We start from the raw sequence: 21,662 nt of genomic DNA, 5'->3' as shown, positions 1-21,662 counted from the left end.
GATCTCACAGATTACCTCTTTATAAATTGTGTATTCATTAACATATAACATTATAACTGTTATATGTTATATGTTATATTATACATATGTATAATATACATATACCAGAATTAAAAGTTCTTTATGCACCACTGCACAGTATTACAGTATTCTGTATTTGTCTATGTAGTTAACATTTACCAGCAAGCTTTATATTTTTATATGTTTGCATGTTGCTGTATAGTGTCCTTTTGTTTTGACTTGCAGTGTTCTTTTAGCATTTCTTATAAAGCAGTTCTAGTGATGATGAACTCTCTTAACTTTTGTTTATCTGGGAAAGTCTTTATTTCTCCTTCATTTTTGAAGGACTTTTTTGCCAGATGTAATATTCTTGGTTGGTAGTATTTTTTTATTTTAGCAATTTGAATATATTGTCCTACTCCTTTCTGGTTTGTAAGGTTCCTGCTGTAAAAGGCACTGATAATATCATTGGAGCTCCCTTGTAAATACATGATGAGTCGTTTTTCTCATGCTGCTTTCAAGTTTCTATCTTTGTCTTTGACTTTTGACATTTGATTATAATGTATGGACCTCTTTCAGTTTAATCCTGGTTGGAGTTCTTTGACATTCTTGAATCTGGATGTCCATTTCCTTCCTGTGATTTAGGAAGTTTTCAGCCATCATTTTTTTCAAATAAGCTCTCTGTGCTTTCTTCTCTCTCTTCTCTTTCCGATACTCTTATAATACATATACTGAGCCACTTAATGATGTAGCATAAGTCCCTTAGGAATGTCACTTTTCTTCATTTTTTTTCTTTTTGGCAGTCTGTCTCAAAGATTTCAAATGACTTGTCTTGAGGTTTTCTGATTCGTTATTCTGCTTGATCAAGTCTGATGTTGAGCCTTTCTAATTATTATATTCTTTAGTACCAAAATTTTTGTTTGGTTCTTTTTAATAGTCTTTGTCTTTTTTTTTTTTTTCTCTTTTTGATCTTCTTATTTTGTTCATGCATCATTTCCTGATCTCATTTCATTTAGTTTTCTGTGTTCTCTTAGATCATTGAGCCTCTTTGAAAGGTATTTTGAATTCTTTGTCAGGTAATTAATAGATCTGTATTTCTTTGGGGTTGGTTTCTGGAGATTTATTTTTGTTGCTTGGGCCATGTTTCCCTGATTCTTCATGTAATTTGTGATTTTCTTTCTGAGTTTTATGCATTTGTAAAATAGCTACTTCTCCCAGACTTTAGACTGGCTTCATGCAGAGGAAGCCCTTCACCAGTCAACCCAGGTAGAGGTTGTGGGGGCCTCTGATACCTTTTGAGGGGAGATGTGATTTCTCTGGGCTTGTGTGTGTGATTTCCCAATTAAAGAGGTTTGTCGTTTTCTTTTTCGGGACATTGTAATCTGTTGTGTTGTCTGGTGTCTGTCTTGATACTGCAGATTCTCTGGTGTTACAGGAGCAAGGTGTCCTACTCTTTAATTAATTTATTTTTGGCTGCATTGGGTCTTCGTTTCTGCACGCGGGCTTTCTCTAGTTGCGGTGCACAGGCTTCTCATTGTGGTGGCTTCTCTTGTTGTAGAGCGTGGGCTCTAGGCGCACAGGCTTTGGTAGTTGCAGCACACAGGCTCAGTAGTTGCGGCATGCAGGCCCTAGAGCGCGCAGGCTTCAGTAGTTGTGGCGCATGGGCTTAGTTGCTCTGCAGCATGTGGGATCTTCCTGGACCAGGGTTTGAACCTGTGTCCCCTGCATTGGCAAGTGGATTCTTAACCACTGCGCCACTAGGGAAGTCCCAAACCTGTGATTTTAAATCAGTATATATGGTCAGTGGTTCAGAACATGGTTTTGCAGTCAGACAGTCCTGGATTCAAATTCTGGTTCCAGCATATTCTGTATGACTTTGGGCAAATTGCTTGTCTCCCTAAATCTCAGTTTCCTTATCTATAAAATGAGATGAAATAGTAATACCTCATATGTATTGGAAGGATTATTTGGGATAATACATGCCTAGTGTACAGCACATAACACTCAAAATTATTAAATAGTATTATTAAAATGAACACACACAGATACATTGTGTATTACTTTTTAAGCTTTTACTTATTAGCCATTAAAAGTCAACAAGTGGCAACCATGGCTATGTTGATGATTCTTTTTTTCCAGCTAACAGGTTGATTATATCTGATGCCTAACGTCATTAGAGATAAGAGGGTATTTAAAAGCTACTTCAGAAACAAAGTAGCCATTACAAATTTGTGTTATTGCTTTTTCGTAGCCTGAAATCCTGGTCTAGTTGTATTTAAAATCTGATGAGAATAACATCCATCAGTTTAAAGTAAATCTTTATGTTAGAAACTGAGACATCCAAACACAAAAGAATATATGCTGTATGATTCCATTTACATAAAATAGAAATTTATAGTGACAGAATGCAGATAAGGGGTTGAATAGGACAAGGGAGTAGAGGTATAGGCTGCAAAAGTACATGAAGATACTTTAGGGGGTGTTGAAAATGTTCTGAATCTTGACTGTGATAGTAGCATCTGTCAGAACTCTTTGAGTTGTCCACTTGAAATGGATACAGTTTATTGTATGTAAATTATACACTAATAAATTGATTTCTACAGTGAGTCATTTTACGATGCATTTAATGTAGGAACTTGCTGATTGTTAATGACCGCTAGGTAATAAACTTAAAGTTGTAACCCAGTTTAGGCCTGCCTCAGCTCATCTACAGTAACATCCTACTTACCTGGAGGTCAGACTGTTGCCAACCTCGGGTCTCCAAAATATGGCCAAGAGGCTGGGAAATGCGTTTGAGTGGCTGAATAGCTGCCACAGAGCCCATATGTTTATAGCAAAGGAATGCTCAGGAATCCCTACTGCAGTCTATTTAATACAGCTTTATATAAACTATTAATAAGTCCTTTTGTCTTTTTTCTAAACTTACTGCAGGTTAAAAGTAGTGAATTAAAAGAGGAACACAGGTGATAACCTGCAAAGAAGATTTTTTAAATATAAAACTAGATTCAAGAACTATGAGCTCAATAATTAGGGGAAGTGAAGATCTGGGTAAGGCAACTCAATACACTACAATAGCCCCTGGGATATTTCTGTATTTAGACACTAAAATTTTAGTAGTACATTCATGATAATGAACCTGAGCCTTCAAGAAAAATATTAAATCATAGTCTGTATATGATACTTAGAATTGTGTAGTTTATACAGAAATGATTAAATAAAAGCATTTTCTTGTTTAAAGGAATTAAATAGTAGGAATATGGAAAATGTATATGATCATGTGGGTTTTGTGTTTGTAACCCCCCCACACACACTTATACACATTTACAGAACTCTATAAGTACTCGCACACATATGTAACTCCATGCTTTTGTAAACTTCTATAGTAGTGTGACTTTATACTGAAGTAATAGACTCATGAAAACAAAATTTTAATAAGCTTTTAGTGGGAGTGGTCACCAACTCTTGAATAAGCGAAGTCTATTTTCATTATACAAATACATTGATTCTTTCTGGACCTACCCTGATTTTAACAAGATTGTAATACTTTTCTTTTTTTTTTTTTCTTTCACACACACACACTGTATTTTATTTTTACAAGAGATAAATAAACTGACACCAAGCATTGTAAATGGATGACCACAACAAAAGCAACAATGATTGCAATTACCAAACACGAAACACACTCAAACTATGTCATAATATTGACATTCAGTCCAGTAATCCTCCACTGTAACAGCTCCTTTACTTTGCAGTGAAAATTGATTTGTATATTTTTTGCCTCTGAGTCCTTGTGGGATTTTTTTTATTATTATTAAACAGAAAGTCATAAAAATTATAATCATCCTCATCAGTTCACTCAGTCCCATGTAATTAATTTTTTTTCATCTTGATCTTTTGTTAGCACTTTTATGAATTCATCAGTTTTCCATTAGAGTTCTGAAAATGCTTATTCATTCAGCTCAGCAGTATAGTCAGTTACCAGAAACCTGTACTTGTCAGTCTTTTCCATGAATTCCTTGAAGATGAAACCCTTTTATAGGAACATTTTTGCGAAAGCATCAGAGTACACCCAGAACTGTCTGTAAATGACAAAAGACTTAAAAATGACGATGGTTAAAGATTTGATGGAAGTTCATAATAATGCAATTGACAAGGAAATTTAGTTATTCCTGAGATATACACTTTAAAGTAATAACTAGAATTATGACATAACATTATAGCAGAACATGTAAGATTTTTAGAAATTTCATGTAATGTCTGAAACATTTATATTAACATATTTCCATGCAAATAACCCAAAGAAAGTTTAGTATTAGTTGTTTTTTGTTTGTTTGTTTTTTTATACTGCAGGTTCTTATTAGTCATCAATTTTATACACATCAGTGTATACATGTCAATCCCAATCGCCCAATTCAGCACACCACCACCCCCACCCAACCGCGGTTTTCCCCCCTTGGTGTCCATACGTTTGTTCTGTACATCTGTGTCTCAACTTCTGCCCTGCAAACCAGTTCATCTGTACCATTTTTCTAGGTTCCACATACATGCGTTAATATACGATATTTGTTTTTCTCTTTCTGACTTACTTCACTCTGTATGACAGTCTCTAGATCCATCCACGTCTCAACAAATGACTCAATTTTGTTCCTTCTTATGGCTGAGTAGTATTCCATCATATATATGTACCACAACTTCTTTATCCATTTGTCTGTCAATGGGCATTTAGGTTTCTTCCATGACCTGGCTATTGTAAATAGTGCTCCAATGAACATTGTGGTGCATGACTCTTTTTGAATTATGGTTTTCTCTGGGTATATGCCCAGTAGTGGGATTGCTGGGTCGTATGGTAGTTCTATTTTTAGTTTTTTAAGGAACCTCCATACTCTTCTCCATAGTGGTTGTATCCATTTACATTCCCACCAACAGTGCAAGAGGGTTCCATTTTCTCCACACCCTCTCCAGCATTTGTTGTTTGTAGATTTTCTGATGATGCCCATTCAAACTGGTGTGAGGTGATAGCTCATTGTAGTTTTGATTTGCATTTCTCTAATAATTAGTGATGTTGAGCAGCTTTTCATGTGCTTCTTGGCCATCTGTATGTCTTCTTTGGAGAAATGTCTATTTAGGTCTTCTGCCCATTTTTGAATTGGGTTGTTTGTTTCTTTAATATTGAGCTGCATGAGCTGTTTATGTATTTTGGAGATTAATCCTTTGTCCATTGATTATGATATGTGTACAATACTTTTCTGTAAGTAAACATATACATTTACTTATTGGCTGGACGTAATACTTAATAGTATTTCTCTAATTTAATGGTAAAATGAAAACAAAGGTAGCAGAAGTTATTATAATTGGTTCACTACATTAGAAAGGTTATTTTTCATTTATTACTTACAGTTGTCAATATGTTATCCAGAGCATTACAGCTCTTCAAATGATAAACAATATATCATGGTAATTACCACTTTCCAAAAATTACACGCAACAAAACTGTAGTAATCTGCTTATATTTTGGCAATTCTGTGTTGCTCACTAGTATTTTTTAGAATACATTTATTGTTACATTTAGCTGGCCAACTTAGGGAAAAGTATTAATGAAGCCTTTACTAATTCTATTCAACAGTAATGAAGCATTAACAATTTTCAAGATAGAAAATCTGTCTTGGGACAAACTCTGGTAGCTGTAGGCAGAATGGGTGCAGTTTGCATAGATTCAAAAAGGTCAATCAATTTTAAATATAGAGGGAGATCGAAGAATCTCAGATAATTATGGAAGTTTTGGCTGGTTGACAGGGTGGGTGGTGGTTCTATTAAGCGATGTAGGAGCAGGAATGGCTTTCTGAAGGGGGAGAAGAGATGAGAGAGTTGATAAGTTTGGTAGGGGACCTGTTGATTTGGCCGTGCTTAGAGATGCTTGGGGAGAATGGTGTACATGAAATCAGGCTGGGCTAGGAGGCCTTCCAGGGAGACTATAAAGCAGTCCTTACTGATGGAGAAAAAGAACCATTTTACTTTAAACAATGGATTGGGTTTTTAATATTTTTGTTTTGTTTGGGGTTTTCGGTTTGTCTTTATTAGCCTGCCTATTGTACTGTTTTAGGAGCTCAGATCTCTTAGTTGTTTCATCTATTATGTGAGGGAGTTGGATTAGACTGGTTTGTCTCTAACTTTAATGCACCTAAAATCACCTCAGGATCTTGTTAAAAATGCAGATTCTGAACCTGAAGGTCTGGAATGGGACCTGGGGGCCTTCCAACAAACATTAACAAAGGATTAGACAGTCACAAAGGTTTCTTCTAATTCCACACTCTTATCTTTCAGGCTTAAGATTTTTGTAAAGTAGGAGAAGCTGGAACTATTATACTTTACTCTTTCAACGTACATTTCTATTTCATGATTGGCAGGTGTACCAGTAGCTATAGATAAGGCTCAACAAAACACATTATTAATTAATAGCTCTGCCAGGCATTATAGTTCCAGAAAATTAAGTCATCTGTTCTTCTTCCATATATGTTTGACTGGGTCATATGCATTAAATTATCTTAACATGTTCTCATTTTTAAAATCTTTCATTATACTTTTATTGGCTATGAAGATGAACAGTTGACTGAAATATGAGGTGTGTTTCTGTGATGGTGTAAATTTGTATGGTACATACCTTCTTTTCTGGAATGATATTGACATACTTGCTTAAATAAATTATCTTTCCCAACCTTACTCAATCACTAGTCAATATAAAACATGGCATCACTGGCTGTGTTACAGAGGAGAGCAGAAAGCTTTTATTTGTGCATGTTTTTGACTGTGACATCCATTGACTTACCCCTGACATTCTGTATAATGATCATTGGTTAATAAGAGATTACGATAGAAATGAGGGAGTTGGGGGTTGTCAAGAATGAGCAGGTACAGGAAGAAGAGATGAGTAGGAGAGAAATTTTACAAATTTAAAGATGCAAGATACTATCACTATAATTGTATACAGAAGAGATTTTACCAGGGAATAAGCTTCTCCCTGCATTTAAGGGACTTTGGGGGCCTCTTGAACAGGTCATCAAGACTGGCCCTACTTATCAAGTCTTTGCTTGGATTTGGCTTCATTACAACAGTTCTGTTAACTGGTATCCTAAAGACATAAAGGAACTCATCCACCCGTTCATAATTAAGAAAGGTTCACTGGATTTCATGGAAGTGAAATTCTAATACATATAGTTATATTGTGAGGGATGCTCATTTATTAACATAAGTAAAATTCTAGACATTTCTTAAAGGTATCAATATTTTAAAATGTTAAATTGCTACTACTTAATGCAGTATTTGTAAAAACAAAGCAAAACAAAAATAAAAATACCCCAAGTTAACATTATCATTCATTGACTTCTAAAGACTTTTTGAAAAGAAGGTATAACTTTATATCAAGAATGTTTTCCTTTTGTCTTTAATTTAAACAACAGCTTGTCTGGATAGACTATCCTCACTGTACTTTTTCTTACCCTCAACACTGTATGGTTATCATACCACTGTTTTTGACATTTATAGTTACTAAAGAGAAATCTAAGAACAGTCTTGTTTGTCCCCCAGTATGAACTGTTTCTTGCCTGGTTATCTGAAAAATTCTGTTTATTCCTCAAATTTAGTAACTTAAACTAGGATACATTTTAATGTTGTTAGTTCTTTAATAAACTTATCCATCAAACAGGGTGCTCTTTCATTATTGAGATTTAGTTCTTTCTTTTCTTCATGGAATATTTCCCAATTTATATTTCTGAGTAATTTTTCTGTTCCATTTGTTGGCATCTGAACCTCAGGGGCATTTTTTTATGTTCTATTGTCTTAGCCTTCTGTGTTTGTTATCTACCCTGTAATTGATTTACTCTTTTATTTTTCCTGTGCATTCAGTATGTTTATTCAAGCCTTACCTCCATGCCACCAATTTGTTTTTCAGTCTTGTTGATCCTATTCCCTACCATTTCTAGTTATTTATTAGATTTATAGTAACATTATTTTGATACTCAATTTGTTTCTCTTAGCTTTATAATCTCCCTTTTCATGTCATTATTTTAAAAACTCAACATTGAACTCTCTTATTAAATTTATATTCTTAGATTCCATGTAAAGCACTTATAAAGAATCTGTTTCTGATTGCTTCTTCTTCCAGGGTAAGGTCTTTGACTGTCATTTGGATGCTATATTCTTTGCTTTTATTCTTTAAACAAATTTATTATAAAATAAAACATACAGAAAAGTATATAAAACTTATATGTACAGTATTAAAATAGATTGCATTTAAATATAAGTGAACTTATATAATCCCTACCACATCAAGGTATAATATTTTAATGGTAGTCCAGAAAGTTCCCATGTTTCCCTTTCTTATTATCTCTACCTTCCTCACTGTAGTTAACCACTGGACTCTCTTCTTTTTCATGCTTTTATTTATAGTCTTACCATCCATATGTACATTCCGATATAATGCAGTTGGATTTTGCCTGCCTTTGGACTTTATATATTTGAACCACACTGTATGTACTCTTGTGACTTGTTCTTTTTTCTTGACATATTTTTAAAATTCTTCCATGTTGTTGCATGTATCCATTTTCCTTGCTGTTTAGTATTTTATTGTATTAGTCAGGGTTCTCGAGAGAAACAGAACCAATAGGATGTGTATATATACGGAAAGAGATTTATTACAAGGAATCAGCTCACGTGATTGTGAAGGCTGGCAAGTCTAAATCTGCAGTGTGGGCTTGCAGGCCTGAGACCCAGGAGAGCCAGTGGTGCGAAGTCCAAAGGCAGTCTGCTGGAGAATTCCCTCTTGCTCAGGAAGGCCAGTCATTTTGTTCTATTCAGGTCTTCAACTGACTGAATAAGAGCCACCAAATTATGGAGAGCAGTCCGCTTTACTCAGAGTTCACTGATTTAAATGTTAATCTCATCTGAAAACACCCTTCCAGCTGACATAGAAAATTAACCGTCACAGTATGTGTACCACAGTTTTGTTTGTTTGTTTGTTTTACTGGGAATTTGTGTGGTTTCTAGGTTTAGGCATTTTGAACACTGTTCCTGCTGTGTGTGTGTGTGTGTGTGTGTTTGTGTGTGTTTCTCTCCTAGTGCACATAATCACCATATTGTCTGGAATATTATCTAGGAATAGGATTGCTACATCATAGGTATGCATGTATTAAACTTTACTAGATATTTTAAAACCATTTTGTTAAACAGTATGCCTGGTGTTGGTTATATTAGTGGCTCTGTATCCTTGCCAGTTCTTGGTATTGTCAGACTTGTAAAATTTCATCATTCTAAAGATATAATTTGTATTTACTGGACTACTCTTTGAGCATCTTTTCATGTTTACCCTCTTGGTGTGGACCTATTTTTGTCTATTGTATCTTATAGTCTTCGATTGTGATAAATTTTCTTGAATTACCTTTTAGATTTCTTCCCCTTCTGTTTTCTCTTTTCTCTTTCCAGACCTACTATTATCTAGATGTTGGACTTCCTGGATTGATTCTCTATCTTGTTTTTTTTCTCTATTTTTCATCTTTTTGTCTTTTTGCTCTTCTTAAATATTTTCCCAACTTTATCTTTCATTTCTTCTTTAAAATTTTCATTTATGTTATATTTCCTTTTTAACTTATTTTTCTATGTATTCTATATTTATTCCTTTTCTTATAGCATCCTAATGTTTCTTGCTGAATCCTATTCAATAATAGAAATAGGAAACATCCCATTTTTGTTTCTTTGAAGATTGATAATTTAAAAAAATATTGTCATCTCTTTGCATGGTTTGTTTCCTTCAGCTTGCTTTGATTCTGTTTGTTTATCTATCTTTGTCCTTCATGAGAGAGATTTTCCTCAGATGTCAGGTGGTCCTTAGCTGATTGCTCATATTTAAGTTTATTTGGCACTAAGTGGATAGAACTAGACAGATCAATAAGAAAAAGAAGGGCTTGAACAACGTTATACATCAGTTGGACCTAACAGACATATACAGAACACTCACCCAACAGTCCCGGAATACACGTTCTTCTCAAGCACACAGGGAGCATTCACATATCACACGTTGGTCACAAAACAAGTCTTAACATATTTAAGAAAATTGAATCATATCAAATATCTTTACCAATCACAATGAAATAAAATTAGAAGTCAAGAGCAGTAGGAAAACTGGAAACTTCACAGATATATAGAAATTAAACAGTACACTCTTAAATAACCAATGGATCAAAGGAGAAATCACAAGGGAAATTAGAAAATTTCTTGAGGCAAGTAAAAACTAAAAAGTTGACTGGTAGTTCTGGGAGCTTGAGAGAAGCCTCCCAATTATAGGGTGATGTCTCTATTCTTAAGTCTTTTCAGTTGAGCTGATAGGATTTCCCAGAGAAGAATCTTCCACTCTTATAAGGAAAGGTACAAGCCTTCTAACCTGGTGGTGAAGAGAGATGAAGTCTCAATCTTCAGGATTTAAAACTTTCATTTAGTTTTCAGGATGGTATCTCTGCCTTCAACTCTGTCTGGCATTCCTCAGTTCAAAATCTCCTTGATTTACTATCCAGAGAACAGAGCTCAAGTCTTCCACCAGAGTGGGGAAGGGGTTGCACTGGGGACAGGATTAGGGAGTGTGGGGGGATGTCTAACTGTTTCTTAAAGAGACTTTCTTCAACTCTTCTTCCGTATCAGTTCCACCTTGCAGAGCGGCCTGGTGCCACCTTTGAACGTTTAGTTAGGTACATTGGTTTGCTTCTTTCTTGAAGATGAGTTATTTTGCCAAGGGAATAGCATCATGAGTTCGCATATTTTAACATTTTGCCTCATTTTGCCATCCAAAATTATACAACAAGATAGAAAAAAGTAGTATCCTAACAAAATTTTAGATGGAGAAAATATTGTGAAATTGTATATAGCTAAGTTCTCTCTCCCTTAGCCTTTCTTAGTCAATCTAACTTCATTTTGTAGTATTTAAGTGAATGCCTCATCATATTCTTGTCTCTGTTTTAACCCTTGTTCCGAGAGTATGTTTATGATTAGAAGAATTTATGAAACATTTTTATTTCACCACTAGATTAGCTTCTTTGACTCTGCTAAACAATACACAAATACATATTTGTGATAAATAAAATTGTTTTCCTGTGTTGGTTTCTGGAAATAGTTCTAACATTTTATTGTTAACTTAGACAAGTGTGTTGTATATGTTTTGTTTTCTGTTTGTTAACAGAAAACATCTGTTAGCTTGGAGCTTTCCTTTGGAGATACTTCCAAATACTTTGGCCTCAAATCAGAACTAATTCTTGGTTTTAGAAAAAGTAAAGTAAGATCCCAAAGGTTATTCTTTGTATATATTTTCATCACTTTGTACCTCTAGATTGAGTTTTTTATGAGTGTGATTTACTTGCTAAAAAATAGAAAGGATGGTATTAAGGGTTTTGTTCACTTTTTAAAGCTAGCTGTTGGAATTATGTATTTTGAAATTCATCTGAATGCAGCGGGGCACAGCATTAAACAGTTTTTCAAAACATGAAAACCAAAACCTGGAATCACTGGAGAAAAAGACATTCTTTTTAGAAAGTTGTAATTATGTACAAAAATAGCAGTTCAGAGCAGATTATCCCAGTCTTTCTATTTGTTAGCTACAGTACCACTTTGGAAAAAATGAATTTTCATCTTGTTGAACTCTATCTAGGTGAGGGTTGGACCTATACAGTTTCAAACATATTCATCAAAAAATGAACAGGTATGTAAAAGAAAGGGCAGAAGCAGGGAATAAATATAAGAAAAAGTGAAAAGAATATTTTCCTATAAAAATGCAGGGAAAATGGTTTAGCATTAACAGTTTTTACAAATCAATACTCTGCCTTCAAGAGTTCAGTAGTTGTCACTAGATCCATTTAATATGTCCTGCTTTCAGTACAAGTATATTTACTGACCTTTCTTCCTTGAAATCAGAAACCTGACTCCCAGCCCCCTGTGGAAGAACTCTCCCAGCTTCTCTCCTCCCCTCTTTGCACTCTGTTGTATTTCCACTCAGTTAACCACGTAGTATAAACATACTCAGGGGTATCCTGAGTAAAAAAAGTCACAAAGAACTCCTTGTCTTTCATTGACTGTAAAGTCAGCCCAGGCAGAGATGTTCCTATACAACCAGCATTACCAATTATTTATTCAGCTGTCTTCAGTGCATATTTATCGAACATCTTTTGTTTTACTTTATTGTTTGGTAATTATTCTGTCATTCTCTGCAGAGGTCTATGCTAACAGAGGAGAAAGGGGACTACTGTTGAACGTACTATATACAGTTGACCCTTGAACAGTATGGTGGTTAGGGGCACCTACCCTCTGCACAGTGGAAAATCCACATATCACTTATAGTTGGCCCTCTGTATCCATGGTTCCAGATCTGCGGATTCAACCAGCCACAGATAGTGTAGTGCTGTAGGATTTACTGTTGAAAAAACCCATGTCTCTAAGTGGACCAGTGCAGTTCAAACCTGTGTTGTTCAAGGGTCAGCTGTACTTAGCTTTAACTTAAATATTCTTATGTAATCCTCACAGCCATGTAATGTTATTACTGTACAGGGTAATGTTATTCCTGTTTTCTAGATGCAGAATCTGAAGAATGATTTTCCCAAAATCACTCAGCTAAGTGGCAGATCCAGGATTTAAACTTAATTTGTCTGATGCTGAAGCCTAAGGTTTTCTGTTAAACACATAGGACCCAGGACTTGCCTGTCCCTGTCCAAACCGTATTTCAAGACTGCAAAGGTCTTTTGTACTGGGACATAAACAGTAGCTCTGAGATCTTATGTAGGCTTAAGTGTAATATTTCAGACCTAGTTAAACAGTGAGTTTCTTGGTTTTCTTAGTGTGAGGGAGATACTGGATTTACTTGGTTTCATGTATCACTGTAGAGAAATGTAACTTTTCTGTATATGAACAAGGTTATACACATTATTATAATCATTTTTTAGAAATCAATCTAAAGATGAACTTTTTAAAAGTCAGCAATTTCATCTTGTCTTTGTATTGACTTGTTTTTATGTTTGTTTATTTCCCATTGAGGTTATCAAGGAAACACGAACTTTATTATGAACTACCTAATATTTAAGAGTTCCTGGGTGTCTTGTTAAATGTTTGTTGTATAAATGACAGTCTGTGAGCGATAAGTTTTATAAGGAAGGATTCTTTATTTGCCCTTAGATTTGGCATCTCCTTTTTATGGCTCTTTTTGTAGAATAGACACACTCATTCCCCACCTTGCTCAAAGATTCTCTGTCATGCCTTTTCAGATCAAGGAAGGGGAGAAGTCTCTCTGTCAGTCTGTAGGGCGATGCTATTTTTTATGTAGCTTCCAAAATAAAAGAGAGGGATGTTCAGAGTAGGCATACAAAGCTTATAGTTCCTTTAGTAAAAATGATGCAATTTTTCTTAAAAATTCAATCATAATTGTCATAGTTCCAAAATGGAAATTCATTTTCTTGTCCTTTGATATTGTTTTAATCAACCCATATTATGAGTTATTTTAGTTATCTGATCAGCTTCCTTAAGGCTGGAAGCTTGATTGAACTGGAAGTCTAGAGCTTAAGTACAGGCTGAAGAGGAACTGGGGATTGTGCATAGGGTCTCTTAAAGTCACTGAGTTGAGAAAGAGAAACGGACAAACTTATTTAGACTTTTTTACCCAAAAACCTAGAGGTAGCCAGGAAACTCTCTCCTTGGATGGCTTAGAAACAGCTCCATTGTCAAGTGCCAAGAAATCTAACCTTAGATTTCCACTCTTTCGATTAACCACCCCAACCCACATAGGCCAGTTCAGCCATCTTCCCTTCCACCCTCTGCTCCCATACTTCTCAGATTTCAGAAGACAGTTGAGTGACAAATGCCTGCCACCATTACTTAGATAGTCTTTATTTTAAGTGCCATACCCATTGTGAAACTGCTTATGGTAAAATCTTAAGCCCCTGCAGGAGTAAAATGGTCTAAATCCCTTATTGAAATGCCTCTGAATACAACTGAAATATAAAGGAACTTAATGTTAAACAATGTTGTGTTTATTGCTATATGAACCTTATAAAATTTATGAAGTGGCTATGTTTATTTCTCAATAACAGAGGATGAAAATTAGTGAAAAGGAAATAGCAGTATATTAAACTGAGAAAAAGTTTATGTTTAACTTTGGTGTAGAAATTTTACCTTCCAACTTTTTCGACCTGCATTATAATGAAAATTTACTTAGGAGAAATATGTCTTTAACATTAGAGGAAAATGAGAATGGAAAAGTGGAATTATATGGATCATTCGCTTGAGTATAAATCAAAATTTAATTGCTTTTAAAGAACCAAAAGGTAGATCAATTTTATTTTAGAAGGACCAGCATGGATAGAATATTGGGTTCTAGATTAAATAACTACTAAAGTCTAATTTGAACGACAGAAACAGAGATACCTCAGGCCACTATTAAAAATTTTTTTGTTTCCCTTTTTTAGGGCACATTTAAAGTGAAATCTTAAGAAGGTTCTAACTCCTGTCCTCCTGAAATGTAACCTATACCAGAATAGTATTGTTGCATAAGGTTGCAGTTCTAGTTAAACACTTTACTTAAACAGCTATTAATTTAGTATTTTAGTCCATCTCTGTTCTGTGTATTTTTAACAGTGAAATTAAATATATCCTTTCTGATTTGTTTAGTTTTAAATTAGGCTCACTCGGAGCTAGCTTCCAGAGACTGTGACTTGGCCCTTAGTGCCTTTTGGCATCAGCTTTTATTAAAGTCAGTGCATGTTCTTGTCTTTGTCATCTTGGAAGGACACTGATGCTAGTCATGCCAACTTGGATCCATTTCCAAGGTTTGCCACAGGAAGCAAAATACTGAAATTATCATAAAAGTAAATCATTCTTCAGGTTTTTAAAAATGTCACTGAAAGATGACTCGAAAGTGAGAACAAATTTCTAGAGTTTAATAGTTGATAACTTATATGCCCTATATATATTGCAAGCATATCTTGCCCAAACTCAACAAGCAGACAGAAGAATGACTATGTAAGAGGGAAGAGCAAGTCCTTGACCCATGGCTAGAAATAGCAAAAGTGTGTTTCTGTGCCATCCTGCTCTACTGTATGACTCAGGTTCTGGAATCAGCTCTACTTTAAATGATTGCTGGCATCACACTCAGGTGAGCCCTAAAGGGAGCTTTCCCATTGAAAGACATGAATGTTGGGGTCTGAAGTACATTGAATACTTTTATTGATCAACTTGGAGAGAACATGCTAATATAGAAATTTCATATATTATGTAGTTGACCAGTTGACTATTGAATGTGTTCTAACAGTATATGAGGTTTATTTTCCCCTGTTTTTCCTACAGGCATAATGAAGTGGCTTAAAAAAGGTGAATAAGAACAAGGTTTTCCTTCTAGGGTAGGCATGCTTTTGGCTAGTTATCCCTAGTTGTTGCAGATTCATTCTTTGTGTTCAAAAGTGTAATTTTCCATATTCCAGACGATTCATAGAGATTAGCCGCAGTTTATTTAAACAAAGAAGACACACACAAAGCAATAGTTTTAAATATTTTTTCAGAAAGAATTCACTTGCTTACTTTTCTTAAAAACATCTTTCCCATTTCATTGAGGCAGATTTGGAAGTCAAACCAGAAACTTCAGGCTCTACTACGATGGAAAGCACTTTGTTGGGGAGAAGCGCTTTGAGTCCATCCACGATCTGGTGACTGATGGATTGATTACTCTCTATATTGAAACCAAGGCAGCAGAATACATTGCCAAGATGACGATAAACCCAATTTATGAGCACATAGGATACACAACCTTAAACAGAGAGCCAGCATACCAAAAACATATGCCAGTCCCGAAAGAGACACTTGATGAGAAAGATTCTACAGGCCAGGATGGGGTATCAGAGAAAAGGGTAAGCTACCATGAAACCACACTTTGTCTTCTTCTGTTTGGGGTTCTTATAAGAAAACCATTATTGCCAGAAGAAATTGACTTCTCCACAGTGCTTTGGAAAGGATATGCATTTTCCTTAATGTCTAGTTTCTGTGATGCTGAGCTTTGATATATCTAATTCTTGTTCAGTTGAAATATGTCAGGTATATTTTTGTACTCCTGATTATTTCCTATTTTATCAGTTTCACAGTTTTAAAAATTTGTTGGAAAAATGACTCCTAGTAAAGAAGTTCAGGGGTTTTGGTCAGAAGCATAACTTACACTAGCTATATTACATAAAGAATTAAGGGGGTCATATTATCTATCAAACTTACTTTGTTTCCCTTAAAGATAATTTACTTTATGAATAGTTCTGTTCCTTAGCAAATTGATAGATAATATGTATTCTCAAATACACATGATTAAATTTCAGTCTATCAATAACTGTTATACTATTTTGAGAATCAGTTAGTCTTGAGTAACAGGAGAATTTATCTTTTTATGGACTTATGAAGTAACTGAATCCGGAAGATATACTTTTCTTTAATTATGAAAGACAATTTAAGTTTTTCATTTGTCATATTTTAATTGTAATGTGTTTAAGGTTACCATCAGAAGTTTTAATTCCTTGGCATTAAGATAATTTTACTTTGAAAATTGTCCCGAGCTTCCCTTTCATCCCCCAAGAAAAAGTGAGAATTTTCTCATGTTTTATATTGTGTGGGATTTAGTTGGGATAATTTTATGTATTTTAATTGTCATTGTGTTAGCTAATTCTTATATATTTTTGAGTATCTTAATTTACCATATTAAAGAAATGTAGTATTATATAGTCATTTGAGCTTGATTCTGTCACCAAATAGATTTGTGCTCAAATTCTATCATTTTACCAGTTGAGTGACTTCATCAAGTTACTTAAATTCTCTGTGCTTTAATGTTCTTATTTGTAAAGTGGTAATAATCAACTTCTGAGGATTGACTGAATGAGATAGTATGTATAAAATAATCAAACAGGGCTTGGCACAAAGTAAGCGCTCAATGTGAGTTTGGTGGTAATGTTACTGTGACAGTCATATTACCTCATGGCAGCATCCTAAAATACTTCCCATTATCTTGAAGTATTTAGGTACAGAATGGAAATTTCAAATGTTCATTGTCCATTTCAAATTTTAGTTTCTGGCAGATCTTACTTAGAGTGGCATTTTGTGGCTGCAGAGAAACCAACATTTTAAACTATAGTCTGTAGCAAATCGTTTTTCATACACTTAAATTTGTTAGGAACTACACGTCTTTTTTGGAAGTAACCAGAATTTAGAGTCCTAAATGCATGCTGTATTTAATATTGTTCTTTTCACTCTAGTTCCCATTTTCTCACTTTTGGTTATTTTTCATTCATGGCATTTTTCAGTAATGCTTGTATTTAAATATCTAATACCGATATTGTATGTTATGAAGATGTGCCTTGAATATTCTAAGTTAACATCTGTGAAGTATCTTTTTAAATACGTACCTGTGAGTCTTTCAAATTTGATCAACCTAATGATAACCTTTGCTAATGTGTTCTGTGTACATTTTTGTACATTAAGGGACTCAAGCTACAGACACTTAGCTATTTAACATTGGGCTAGTCATTTAACCTCACAGGGCCTTAGTTGTCCCTCCTACAAAATGAAAATAAATACTCACAGAGGCAAGAGACTGAGGTAGCTAGTGCCTAGAGGACGCTTTTAACTCTAGGATCCATGATGCCCTATGTATTCTGGCAACATTACCTGTTAAATTACCTGGATTTTTTTGTGCTGAAGGCCAGTGACATAGAGTGAAGTAGCTAGCCCAGAAAGTGTTTCTCTTCAGCAAGCCTTGATTAAGAATCATCTCTTAAAAACTACTCTTTGCTTTAAACTGCATGCATCTTAAATCTAGTTGGCTTAAAATCTACTCACTCAAAACTAGATTTATTTTATTTACAGGTGTCATCCAACAGGACAGGGATGATGACCTGTTCAACAGCTTGAAACATTGATTCCCTGTCACAGTGGATGACATTTGTAAGTAAAGACAATCATGTTTAACTGATTTAAGATACCTACTGACACAAGTGTGGTTTAATAAATATTTTACTGGGTCCCGCATAGCTAAATCCCCTCTCATTCATCAGTCCTTTTCCTCAGAGGCAAAAAGTGTTGGCTTTGCAGGAGCTAGTATGCTGTTGTGGAAAGGATAGTAGCGTTGGAATTAAGAGCTAGGTTCAATTACAGGCATTGATTTTTCTGTGTCACTTTCTTTTTCACTTCTCTGTCACTTTTCAGTCTCTCTGTGGAGACTGTTTCCCACCTTTTAATAGGAGGGCTTTGGACTAGGTGACATCCAAGGTCTGGTTTATATAGTCTGTGATCCTTCAGGGAGTGCAGGTTTTGTAGGAGAGAGAACACAGCGCGAGGAAGAGCACTGAGGTGGGGTCTAGAAAGGAGAGATCTGTTTTTTTCTTATCTACTAAGTGTATGACCTTGGGACAATCCCCTAGCCTGTCTGGACTTCACTTCCTCCGTATATGAGACAAGGGGTTTTCTACAAAACATTAATTTTACAGGATTTTAATAAATACTTACTGCAGAAAGGGTTCTGTGCTCAAATAGGTTTGATAAAAATTAAGTTTTTTTAAAAAAACTTAACCATTTCTTTTCTATAGGCTTCTCAGCTTTGCTAATGCCTAATGTGCATTACGACTCTCAAGAGTGCTCCCGAACTTATCTGAGTCACCTCGCCACTATTCAGAACATTTTGGGAAAATAATGTTTCATGAAACCAACTTTGGGAAATTTTGAACCAGATGATCTCTTAAGGCCTTTCCTTTTTCTAAAATCTAATTATGAGAATTCTACGTGTATTTTTTTTTTTTTTTAGTCCTTAAGGTATAAGTTGACTGTCTGAGCTTTTGTGGAAGGTTGGCAGGTTTTATGGCCATAAAGTTTTTTTGCCACAGAAAGTGAATCCTGAAGATTCTTTGTTGTCCCTAGGAAATCTGGTGGCCTGTTGTGTGGGGAAAAATTTTTTTTCCAAGCATTATCTGTGTCATTTTTCTCATTAACTATTTTTTTTAAGATTATTTTTTGATGTGGACCATTTTTTTTAAAGTCTCTATTGAATTTGTTACAATATTGCTTCTGTTTTATGTTTTGGTTTTTTGGCCACGAGGCATGGTATCTTAACTACCCAACTTTAGCTCCCCAACCAGGGATCAAACCCACACACCCGGCATTGGAAAGCGAAGTCTACCCACTGGACCGCCAGGGAAGTCCCTCTCATTAACTATTAAAGTTGCTTCCTCAGCTTCAATATCAGTTAGAAACTTGTGTGTGTGTGTGTGTGTGAATGCTTTTTTCAAAACATTCTTCTCTTGTTTACTCATAAAATTTGTTGTGATTCCTAATCATAAATCAAAGAATCATGGAGTTGGAAGGGGCCTTCAAGGTTACCATGTTTCGGAAGGAATTTAAGCATACCCTCTGATGTTGAAATTCCTTCTTTGATATCCCTCTCTCTCTTTTTTTTTTTTTTTAACATCTTCATTGGAGTATAATTGCTTTACAGTCAATTAGGAACTTTAAATGTCTCTCAACATTTTTGAAAATATTTTTTAATCATGAAGCTGTAGCATGTTGAAAAGCCAGACTTCCTTCTCTTCTAGAACAGCTTACCTTTGGCAGTCTAGATTGGCCAAGAGCCCAACTTTTATTAGTTAATTTTAAAAAATTTATCTTGGAACTGTATTTGAATAGTTTCTTCCAAGTAGTGAATATAGTACACTTCAAGTAGTGAATATAGTACACTTGCTTCAACAGATACTGGACCTATGGCAGGATGCAATGGTTTTATGATAATTTTACACTTATTAGTAACGTAACTTTAAATCTTCCAAAACCATGCTTTTGAAAATGTCTCACATGACTGTTAACAATATAAACTGTCAAATAAAATATATAATTTGCATTTCAGAAACCATACTGTGAGTCAGAACTCTGACTCTAGCCAAAACCTCTTTACTTTCAGACTTAGTCCTCCAAGCTCCAAACCTGTCTCACATGTAAGAATGACCTGTGATGGCGAGGGGTGGCAAAATCAGCTTGTTGGTTTTATGGAAGTTCACCAAGCTAAATAAGCTACGTGTGTCTATGTGTGTGTGTGTGTATATGTTTTCTTTCCCTGGAAGTTTGGAATGAATGTAATTCTTGGCATATTTTCATATTAATTTATTCTTAAGGAGTTTCCTGTACATTTAAATTTCATTTATCAAAGACTTCTTTGGGGATCGCCAGACTGCATATGTATCGAAAAGTCTTGTGAAACTTGAAGTTGAAATGAAAGCCCTGCCAAAAACTGCCATAACTACTGGAATTCTTTGGTTACCTCCATAAAATGACAGGAGTCTTTGTCCCTGTCAAAGGAGCACGTGCTGTCTGTCTGGTAATTGCCTTAGTCTCCCACAAAGCCACTCTTCTAAGTGTTTTTACTTTGCTTAAAAATACATATAACACATTTTCTGTTTCTGTATCATCTCAATGTAGAAATCAGCAAGAAAAATACTTAAATTTAATCATTATAAAAATAACAATACCAGAGGAGTGGGTAGCATGAAGCAGTCTGAAGAAAACTGTATTTGGTTTCTGGATTTTGTGTTTTCCCAGTCTTTTGGGCCTTTTTTTCTCCTTCCTTGTTCCTCCCCAAGCTGTGCTCCTCTTGTTCTCCTTAACTCTGCCTTTATCCACATCCATCCCTCTTGCCCTTCGTCAGATTTACATGCCCAAGTCTCCTCTGTGGCTTGTTCAAGGTTAGGATCAGTTGTTCAGGGTGAACAGGCCCTTAGAGAACTGCCAGATGTGCCCAAGGTCACTTATTTGTATTAAAAAATCAATTTAGTAATTTATGAGGAGACTACAACTTCCATACAGAACTTCTAATAGTGGGTTTGTCCTCCTCTGTAACTGTCCTTCTTAAGAAATCAAATACAGTTTAAAAAGAAAGAAAAGCATACATGGTCACTACATAAGTATATATTAGTCTGTGTGTTCTTAGCAAGCCCTTAACCTCCCTGGGTCTCAGTTTGCCTCATCTCTAAAATAAGGTCTATGGATTCCATTGCACTGGTGGTTATGAGTATTAATGAGATTTTGTAAAGTGGCCTTCCTTGTATGTGACGCATGATTGCACTCTAGGCTCAGAGCGATCACCAACCAGATGTCCCTTCATGGGTCTCAGTACTGTTCCCCCACCTTCGCTAGAAACAGCATATTCAGGTTTCTCTTCAAGATCTGTCTTTTCAGTGCTTCAGTTGCCCTCTGAGTTCACAAGATAACATCAAAAGGCTCCTACTTGCTTCATCAAAAAGTGGAGTTTCTCTTAACAAAGACTGTGATACCTCTAATTGTGTCCAATTGAGAAGCATGTGTCTTTGCCCAGTAATGTGCTAATGACTTTTAAGGCTAAAATATGTTATTTGCCTGTCATATGTACATCTTAGTATTGACCAGTATTCTAACTCTACTTCCCCTAATTGTAAGACAAGTAAAGCCTTCTGGTCCTCTTCCTGTCAGTGAACTATTATTGAACCTGCACTCCTTGTTGAGACTGTTAGGATCTCTCAAATCTCCCCTAACTTCTAAGTCTGCTTATTCTCTTAACTCCAGCTGGGTAAACCCTCTCCTTCCTTTGCCTTAATGTCTTCACA

At 35.2% G+C, this 21,662-nt stretch overlaps 1 protein-coding gene across 4 annotated transcripts in view; it reads left to right on the top strand.

The window, feature by feature from the left end:
- Positions 1-21,662, top strand: part of CHN1 (chimerin 1) — a 196,499-nt gene that overhangs the window by 93,879 nt on the left and 80,958 nt on the right. For 2 of the 4 annotated variants that reach the window (XM_057551005.1, XM_057551004.1), the window contains one exon: positions 15,629-15,917. The exons of 1 other annotated variant lie outside the window; for it this stretch is intronic. In XM_057551005.1, the coding sequence (XP_057406988.1) occupies positions 15,629-15,917 (289 nt within the window). Of the gene's footprint in view, positions 1-15,628; positions 15,918-17,961; positions 17,986-21,662 lie in introns of those variants that run through there. One more of the 4 variants, XM_007183302.3, reaches the window with a different exon arrangement.

This window comes from Balaenoptera acutorostrata, chromosome 8 (genome assembly GCF_949987535.1).
Source record: "Balaenoptera acutorostrata chromosome 8, mBalAcu1.1, whole genome shotgun sequence".
NCBI classification, from domain to species: Eukaryota; Metazoa; Chordata; class Mammalia; order Artiodactyla; family Balaenopteridae; genus Balaenoptera; species Balaenoptera acutorostrata.
This window is presented reverse-complemented; position numbering and strand designations above follow the sequence as displayed.